Raw genomic sequence first — 10,011 nt, forward strand, 5'->3', positions numbered from 1 at the left:
TATATTTCTAATGAACAATATTATGTGTGCACACTTTTGAATACATAATTAGACACACAGATGATGTACCATCATATGATTGAGTGTTATTTTATTTTTTATTTAAAATCATTCATCATATGATGACAAATCATTTGTGTATCAAATGAATACAAATACATATAGATTTATTGATTTCTAATTTGGATATCATCTCCAGCAGAAGTGTCAGCATACCCACCTACCCACGTGTGTATATTTCTGCTATAGGAGTAAGGGAGCAGACCTGTGGTATATACAACATAATTTCTATCACACAAAAGAAAAGAGATCACTTCAGTCTGTGGTAGAATCAGCAAGGTTCACCTCTTGCAGTTCCTCTCCATCAACTTCGGTAAGAGTTTGATCTGCTTCTATGGTTTCTATGGTATTGTTAATTGGACCTTGCGGGGTTCCGAAAAGTGTAGTGAATATTTGTCTGTGGCATTCATCACAAAAATAGAAATAAGTGAAATGGCCCTCGTATGGGAGCTTATGCACAGCAGCCCCTGGTAGAATCCGGTGTACAAAATCAGTCATCAAAGGAGGAACCACCCTATCATCCATCCCCTGCATATCATTGGAGAAATTATCGATCTATTAATTTAATCTTTCATTGACAGTAATCAATAAGTTCCAAATAAGAAAAATATTACATAGAGACTCTATGTAGTGTAATTTCCAGGCCAAAAAATCATTTCATAAGTCTTAAGTTCGCCAAAAACAACAATCAGCTGTACTCCTATTATGTACAATTCTAAAACTCCATGTAACAATTTCATCAGTGGTTGCTTCAACAATTATTATTAGTACCCTAATTAAGCACCATATTTTTAATTTTCTAGAAATGATTGATGCCATCACCTTGAAATGTGACAAAGAAGGTAGATGCAAAAACAACCATCATTTATTTTAGAGAACTGATGGAGCCTAAAGGATTAGCAAGTATACAACTATAAGTAGTAGGAAGATTGAGGCCCAGGACGCTAAGGTCTCTAGTAGCTGAAATAAAAGCTGAATTATGGAAAGTATTTAGAAGCTGAAAGAGGAACTAAAGAAAGAAGATACACAGACCTGCCATATGTGTATTGGGCCAAGGAAACCTATATACTCCTCCAAATCTCCATTGAGCATATACTTAAGCCAATTCAGGATACCTCTCCCTCACTGCTTCTTCTGCAGTTTGAGATCTGCGAGTCTGAAACCCCAATTCGACACCTGCAGTACAGCTTCCTCCACAAAGGGTTTTGCATTTCCCTGCCGAACTGATTCTTCCACATCCCTTTGCCAGAATTCTTCATAGATTGGGTCCTCTATCATAGCTCTATCCTAGAAAGATGAAAAATATAACGAATAATTTAGAAGGCTGCTTCACAGACGCTTCAAGAATTCGTAATATAAGACTAAGAAAAGCAGCCGAAAAATTGTTTCTAGTTGACCAACATCTTCTAGAATCCAATTAAACCAAGAAAACACTAATCTTCATTCACAGGATATTGTAAAAGTTACTCACCCTTTTTCCTAGGGACAATGACAGCCACTTGTCAATCCGACCATGCTTTCCAGATAGGAAGGTTTGGTGGTAGAAATAAACAAGAAATCTAGGAAACCTCCGAGCCAGAAAGTACATCAGTTTACGTTTTCACGTCCACTTCTCCCAGGTTCCTCGTTACTCTTCCTTTGTCATCATTGAATCATAGGGATTAACCATCGGAGCAAACATGGCTGCACCTGCAAGTTAGGCCAAGAATGGATCAGAGATGTTGCTTCCTGTAGAATACATTTTGCCAAAGGCCCTTTAATTCTCCTGAATCTTCCTCCAAGATACGTATCTTCTCTTCCTAGACTCTGCGACAGAATATCCCTACACCCTTTCCCAAATTCCACACTCATCTCCATTACAGCCTTCCAAAACTCCGTTGCATGATCCAAAAAGCTCTCGTTTCTTCTGTAACGGTTAGCCATTCCAGAGTCGCCCACAAAATTTGCATTCTGATATTGACAGTGATCTCCATTCGATCCCATCATATAGTAATAGAAATAGTAGAATCTCGATTACTGTGTCAACAGAATTTCATCGAGAGAGTGAGCTTGCAATTGTCTAAAAAGAAACAATATCATCAAATTTTAAGTGTTATGGATATTACAATAAAACTAAAATTGATTGTGTGGCGGAGTGGTGACTTGACTTGACTATAACGCAAGGTTGATAAGTCTAGGATGTGTACAAAACAAGAAGAAAAAGGTCGATGAGAAAAGGCTTGGCTAGAAATATTGCTGCTCACTCTGACGACGGCCTTTTTGTTGCTACAGTTGGGTGGCGTTCAATTTTGGTGGCATTGGCACAAGCCTTGCAATTTTCGATTAATTTGATACTTAAGATATGATACCATAGAAAAAAATTAAGATTATAATTGAGTTTTTTTACGCAACATCTAGGTTGAGACAACACAAACATAATTCTAAACTAAATCAGATCATAAAAATGATCTAAATTGATTTGAATATTTGAAAAAATGTTATTACAAAATAATTTATTTAGAGTGAACTATAAAAATGTTAATGAACAAGCATCATCAATTGAAAGTGGCAACAAATTGCCTTTATGGAAGCAATTTATATACTCAACTAGTTTGATCAACTTTAAAACTATCGAGGTGTTTACGAGTTTGTTTCTAGATAATCTTGTTACTAATTTAGTTTCGACCATTTTAAAAATAATAGAGATAAGTTTTATATATACCAATACTTTTTATCACATTTTGTATATTTAAAACTCTAAAATGTTAAAATTAAGATAATTAACTTGAAACATAGTTTTTCGACCTAAAATTAGAAATCATTAAACTTTGTGTCTTCGCATTTTTAAATCAATTCTTTTTGGCACATTGTTTCTTAATTTCTTTAAGAAAAGACAATCATAATTAATGAAACAATTTTATAACCTTAGTCTAAACTATAACACGATATCTTCATAAGATTTCATATTTCTACCGTTTTCGTCACTAGAACACTAATCAAAAATGATAACTCAAGAGTAAAAATGTTTATCACGTTATTATAAATTCTTATATATTACATATAATTATATATTTATGTAATTGTATTTATTTTGATTATTATTATTTTTGTCTTTATTTAAATATACATTTTGTGTATGCGTGAAGATGATGTTGTATATCTTTGCTTTTGTAATGAGGGTTTATCTTTGTTTTAGAAAGGTCTTTAGAATGAGGAATCAGTGTGAAAAATTAGAATATTTTTGGATAGTTAAAGATAGGATAGAGAAAGTAGAGAGCTTATTAAGCTATAAGTGTTGCATAGATTAAGAAAGACTAATTTATAGATACGTGAAAGACTATCTTTTTAATAAGAAAATGTTTTCCAAAGAGAGAGAGAGAAAGAAGTAAAAGGAGTCAAGCTTTATTATGAGTTTAAGCATGAGTTTGAGATTGTAGACATTCTTGACTTTTCAAAGGTTATCTGTGGAGAATGATCTCCTTCCATGGTTGAATAGCAACTAGAGAATATGTTTTGTGTTTGCCTTTTTGATTGAGAATGTATTTACAATGTTAAAGAAAAATTAAGAATAAAATATTCTTCACAAATTAAAAAATATACTTAGAACTTAAAAGGATGAACCTAGTAGTTGAAAGAGGTGGGTAGACTAATTTATATCAGAATTTGATAGACGACGTCAAAGTAAAATAGTCATGAATAGAAGAAGCACATTTATTATTTATCAACAGTTATTTGCTGCACTCTAACTCAGAAAAAACCGCACGAGACAAAAGATTCATAAAAAATCGCGTGGATCAATCAATTTGTGGACCAACCCACATAAAACTGTGTCTTTGTCCCTAGATTATAGTGTTACACCTATTATTTTTTTTTTTATTTTAATCCTTAAAGAGTGTCTTCCGTTGGATGAAATGGACAGACAAAGTGAGAAAAACATAATTTTAAATATATTAATTAAATAATTAATATTTTATTATATGAATTAAAAAAAATCAAATATTTATTATATTTGACCGAATTTCAAATTAATTAATATTTATATATAAATCAAATCAAATTATAAACTAATTCACAATTGAATCCAATTCTTTTTTAAAAACATTGGTTTTATCCATCCTATCAAACAAGAAGTCATAATGAGACTCAGTCTCATATTAAATGAGCGACATTACTAAAACAAATTTTCTTCCCGACCAGCGGTTAACCAATGAACTCCAGTCCAGGTGAATAATGGAACAGTAATTTGCATGATTCCTAGTCACCAGTGAACTCCAGTCCAGGCAACACCCCATTTTTACGCCATGTTATTTACAAACATCTATCATTTTTGTTTATTCAAAAATTCAACAAACCTGTAAGCAGATTAAATTCTATCTAACTCTGTTCAAGTTCAATACAAATTCACCAAATTTTAGAATTTACATGTCTCAAAATAACCATTTCCAAACACTAAGCATCTCAATTGAAATCCCAATTTTGAGACGTGTCAAGTCAAACTTAATATAGTTCAAATTGGATAAAAACTGGGAAATTTTGATATAATTTTAATTTAAATCGGATTAGGATTAAAGGTCTGATCCATGACCCGAATTGACACGACACAAATAAGATCTGATATCACGAACTGCCAGATCTAGAGAAAGTGTTTGTTTCTGATCCTGTGACCTAATATACAAAAGAAGAGACTATTACTATTAACACGTTAAAGGAGAGAATTGCGGATGTCATGCAAAAAGTCCCAAGCTAAGAGGTACTAAAGTTCAATCTTAACGAGTAACGACCTTTTAGACTTCGTACTAAAAAATTTAAGGGAGATATCACAACATAAGATAGGAAGAGAAGACATTTGCTATTTTTCATTCAATACCAGTCTGTATCAGAATCAAGGGATGACTCATAATCTTCATCTTCCTCTTCTTCAAAAGACTCTTCATCGCTGTCATCAAACAAGATATTATCCTCATCCCAAAGAGGACAAGAACAAGTTGCCTTTTTGTTCTTCCACTCCGCTCCACAGTTATAACAAAACTCATATCCACATCTGCAAAATCAAAGCAAATTGAACAAGTAAAATTATACCTAAAAAAGATACAAAAGAACTTGATTTCTCAACTTCCAATCAAATGGGAAGTTAGTAACAAAAACTAAGTTGCAGACATATAACATGATAAAGTCTAAAGAAAACACATATCTATAAATACTTTATTTTACGACTGCCCATATGCTACACAAAATATGGTCCAAAAGAATATTTGGCTAAATGTTATCCTTTAGCCATTCAACTCCATTTTGAACCATCACTTCCATCTAAGTAAATAGTAATTAGATCCTTTCCAACTTGATCAGCATTCTTGCTTAACCATTTTGTTCTTGCATACTTAAAATTGGGTCTTCATAAATAGTTAACAGAATCCTGAAAACCTAGATCTTGCCATGCTCTCAATAACAAACCGGACATCTTCATTTAAGCCAAAAATATTAATGAGTATGTTCTGAAATGGCCAGCATTCACGAAAAATCAACATTCCCATTCACACCCCCTTTAAAATAATAATTCTGCATCCATCAGATAGGAGTCAAGATTCTCTCCTCTTGTCCGCTTAATATGCAGACAACAATTTATCCAATCTCATCTACCTTACGTTAAGTTACAACAGGAATTTAAAAGGAAAGATAAGAGATAAAAAAAACCCTTGGGCTTATAAGCAACATGCAAGTTTGCAAGTTATATCACACAACAGGAAAAAAGACAACATTCATTCTCTAAGTTAAGATATTCAATATTTATGATAGAACAAACTTAACGTTAATGCATTAAGTTTGAAACTTTGGCACCTTGTATGCAACCTCTTTCAATTTTGGTCAGAAATAAATTCTACTTAAAAAGCATGGTAATTGATAACATGTAAGTATAAATAATGTACCTGCAAGTCATATGGTAACAACCTTCAGAAAGTTCTATCATATGGTTGCACTTCACACATTGGCGCCACAGATTTTTTGATGCAAGAGACTTTAACTTCACATCCTCCACAGGGGGATTGGGATTAAACCTTTTGTAAACAGTGCAACTCATATTACGATGCCAAGGAACCTTGCAATTTATGCAGAAAAGGCCATCGCATTTCACACATTTTGCAGCTCCAAACAGATTGGAACCACGAAAGGCATTTTTAGCATATTCTGAAACCTCACTTTTTCTCATTAATGTTGAGCACCTAGGATTTGGGCAATAAACTTTCTCTGTAGCAGGAATTGAAGCTTCTTTTATACGTTGATTCAGCATTTCAAGTAACTTAGGTGTCAAGAATTCTCTACAGCTATCAACTTTAAGTTCAGATTTACAACCTTCATGAGGACATTTAGGCACCATTCCATGACGCAACTTTGCTTCCACATGCTGTTTCATACAAGAAAAGCAGTACCGGTGCAAGCATCCTTCAATGGAAAACATTTGACCAACATCAGTATCTTCCAAACAGATAACACATGTTTCATCAACAGTTTTGCCACAGCTCAACTCCACAGGCCTTGTGATTTGAGAATCTATCGCAGCTCTTGCAAGTTTGAAGACACCTGTCATAGTATTACGTGCCACATAAAAGGTGTTGCAGTACCTAAATTTTGTTTGAAGAGAGGCCACTTCATTGACTAACGCAGCAACCTTCCGTTGCTTTGGTGACCATCTTCCTGTTACCTGCACTACAAAATGAAATACTAACAACATCTATCTCAGGGTAATTGAAAAGCAACATGTAGAGCCACGATTCTAAAATCTAATAACAATACCTATATATTGAGGTAATAAATAACAAAATACCAAAGAACTTTGAAAAAATTATTAGATTATATCTAATTACAGATCACAATCTTTTTTGCGGAATCTTCATTATCAATATAATGATCAAACATGCAAACTCAAGAATTATATAAATGAAGAAAAAAAATAGAAACATCAGAGTTCAACAAAACACATTTCACAGTATCATGATAATTTTAACATCAGCTTACTTGTCATAATACCCTAATTAGTTGACTAGATATAATATATGAACTGATAAAATCAAAATTACAAGGCTCAAACCAAAAGGCAACATGGTGCATAAATGTGAAATTATTTCAATTTTAATTTATTGATTAAAAAAGGTAACCCATTGACTTCAGAGAAGCTTCTTCATTGACCAACTAGCTCAATACTTCCGTTTTGTAATTTCTTTTACATAAAGAAGTGCTAAATATAAAAATTGCAAAACAAATTGGACAAAAGAACTATAAACCTAAATTAATTAAAGATAAAATTTTGACACCGCACTGGAAGTGGAAGCAATGTGAGAATAAGAAATCCAGTTACCATGCCAAGCCAAGTGTTTTCATCTCTTTAGTAAGCAACAATAATTGTTGAACATATTGCAGATCACTAACAACTAGGTACATGCTTTTCAACTCCAGTCCGAACTGGGCTACACATCAGTCTAAGACATAGTTGTACCAAATTTCCCACATTAATAGCCGTTCAAAAGTTCTGATCTTTGAATAAATTGCTTTATTTCACACTTTCAAACACACCAAATATCAACAAGACACCAAACTACAGCTTTAAACAAGTAAATAGTTAATAAGTAACCCCACAAAATCTGAACGGTAGTCTCAACCACCCCACAGAAATCTTGATTCTCCTCTCATTATCAAACCCCAGAAACACAACAGAAATTGGTTCGTTATTAGGATTAGATACAAGTATATTGAAAATTCTGTAATCGTGCCCCAACTAACATCCGTTTTTTTTCCTTTTGTATTTTCTACACCGAAGCAGTGAGAATTATATGATCAATTTTGTAATGCAATAAAATTCAATAAGAAAGAAATGAATGACTTACAAATTGATACAAAGGATAACAATCACAGTAGATACGAACACGGTCGAGCTCTAAAGATATAGCAAAATTAAGTCCTTCAATCAAAGCCTTGGCTTCAGCAGCATTCTTGCTCATCACGCCACCAATCACAGGCTTCTGAAACGGGAAAATCACATGACCCGAAGGATCGCATATCTCTATACCAATCCCACATAACACAACTTTTTTGTCATCCATCCTCTCTTCACTCACCAATCCCTTAAAATAAAGGCTAAATATATTATCGTCACGTGCAGCCTGACTTCCTGAACATCCTTCGCCGAACGGTTTCTCGAAATTATCGCCCCAATTTTGCCACTCGTCCTCCGGCATCCTGGAAAGTTCCATAGCGAATTTCTGATCGTGAGCAGCACGACGAATAGCTTCACTTGTTTTGCGTATCTCCAGTTTCGCTCGTTCGTAATCGCCGAGTTCTCGCTCCATCTTCTCGAGTTCTTCGGACTGGAGCGAGGCGATGGTAGAACCGACATCGTCTAGGGGTAGTTGCGGCAGTGCTGATGACGTGGAGGCTGAGGTGGAGGGGGCAAGAGTGAGAGAAGCAGAGATTGCTTCTTCAAGTTGGAGACGGAAGGCATAATCGAGGTCGGATTCTAGGGATTGAGCAGCCATGAGCTCCACGCGCTGTTCTGCGAGTAAAGAAGGAAGGTCATCTGTGTCTTTGGCAGTTGCCATTGATTTTCAAGCAGTGGAAGCTGACGCGCAAAGGTTAAATGGACGGTGAGGAAGAGTGGAGACAACGAGAGGGAAACGCGAAAATTGATGCTTTGGAGTGTCGCGGAAGTCAAAATTAAAGGGCCGCTGTAGAGCAATAGAACTTCAAGTTTTATTACGTTCATGAAATGAAATTTTGATTTATCCGATACAAACAGATCGGGCAAACGGGTGGATTGGGTTGGAGTGTATCTGATCAGTATGTATATACGTATAACTAATGTATATTGAAAAGGACTGGAGTTATATAAATAATAATAATTTATAAAATCATAACCCATTATTATAGATACGTATTGATCGTGAATTATTTACTAATATTAATTTTTTTGTTTATATTATTTTAATGTATTTATGTATTAGTTTTTAATATTTTCCTTTTAAATTCATAAAAATTTTATGAAAAAAGCCAAAATTTTATTTCAAATTATAAAAATATTTTTTTATAAATATTAAAAATTTTAGTATTAAACATATAATAAATATTTATAATAAATGTTTAGTATTTATATTCTTTAAATTTATTTTCAATACAATAACTTTTTTAATTTTATTGAAGGTTTTAGTTCATTTTATATCAAAAAAAAAAATATGTGAAATTTATACTGAGTGTATGGTAAATTTGATGTTGAAGAGGAAGAAGATAAACTCAAATTGTAATGGTTTCCATCACTTGTTACCCAAAATTTTACTTCCTCGCAAAATAAAGAAAAAGGGAAGAATTTGGATTTCATGGTCGAGATTGCTTGAGGATGTTATCATGGAAAGGGGTTTGCTTTTGTATGAGTAATATTATAGATATAAATAATGAGTATAAATTTGTATTTTAAATATTTTAAACAGATTGATGGGTATAAAAAATAAACTAAATGCACCCGTTTTACCATATACCTGTATCATCAACCTGTACCACTAAACCAATACCTTTACATTCGATCATGGATATAAAAAAGAAACAAAATGTTGTATGCACATAGGAAAAAAAAAAGAGTGACCGGAACACCAAGTGGATGGAAAATTACCATAACGCCAACGCCCTAAGCATCACTTTCTTACACTATGACACATTCTCTTGACTTGACTAGAGATATATATCATGATCCGTCAATGTGCTAATTTTTTCAAAACCCAAGATTTTCTTTTGCATTTTGTTCCAAGTCCTTGTTATCTTAGCACATCTTTGCTCCATTTTTTTGAAATTACTACACTTGACCCCTTATTTGAAATATTTACGATTTCCTCCCATCACACCGAACCAATTTTATACCAAAGATTTCATTGCAATTGGCATATCTTTTCCTAAATGCTTGTTTTATTGGTAACATTTTATTCCCCTCCATGTTTT

At 33.4% G+C, this 10,011-nt stretch overlaps 2 protein-coding genes across 3 annotated transcripts; both read right to left on the reverse strand.

Moving 5' to 3' along the window:
* Positions 1-126: 126 nt before the first annotated feature.
* On the reverse strand, positions 127-2,088 carry LOC123206852. Of its 2 annotated transcripts, XR_006500143.1 has the most exons (3): positions 1,532-2,088; positions 1,093-1,347; positions 127-588 (listed from the first exon to the last, which is right to left on the reverse strand). XR_006500143.1 is itself a non-coding variant. In XM_044624112.1 (2 exons), the coding sequence occupies exons 1-2, from the start codon at positions 1,150-1,152 to the stop codon at positions 316-318; spliced, it is 333 nt and encodes a 110-aa protein (XP_044480047.1). In that variant the 5' UTR covers positions 1,153-1,383; the 3' UTR covers positions 127-315. The 2 variants fall into 2 exon arrangements, 1 of the variants encoding a protein (XP_044480047.1); XM_044624112.1 differs by lacking the exon at positions 1,532-2,088 and having other exon boundaries at positions 1,093-1,383.
* A 2,463-nt stretch (positions 2,089-4,551) lies between these two features.
* LOC123206844 lies at positions 4,552-8,786 on the reverse strand. The gene is made up of 3 exons (XM_044624103.1): positions 7,917-8,786; positions 5,964-6,736; positions 4,552-5,080 (listed from the first exon to the last, which is right to left on the reverse strand). The coding sequence occupies exons 1-3, from the start codon at positions 8,625-8,627 to the stop codon at positions 4,900-4,902; spliced, it is 1,665 nt and encodes a 554-aa protein (XP_044480038.1). The 5' UTR covers positions 8,628-8,786; the 3' UTR covers positions 4,552-4,899.
* Between the last annotated feature and the right edge of the window lie 1,225 nt (positions 8,787-10,011).

The sequence above is a fragment of the Mangifera indica genome, unplaced genomic scaffold (assembly GCF_011075055.1).
Source record: "Mangifera indica cultivar Alphonso unplaced genomic scaffold, CATAS_Mindica_2.1 Un_0051, whole genome shotgun sequence".
NCBI lineage: Eukaryota > Viridiplantae > Streptophyta > Magnoliopsida > Sapindales > Anacardiaceae > Mangifera > Mangifera indica.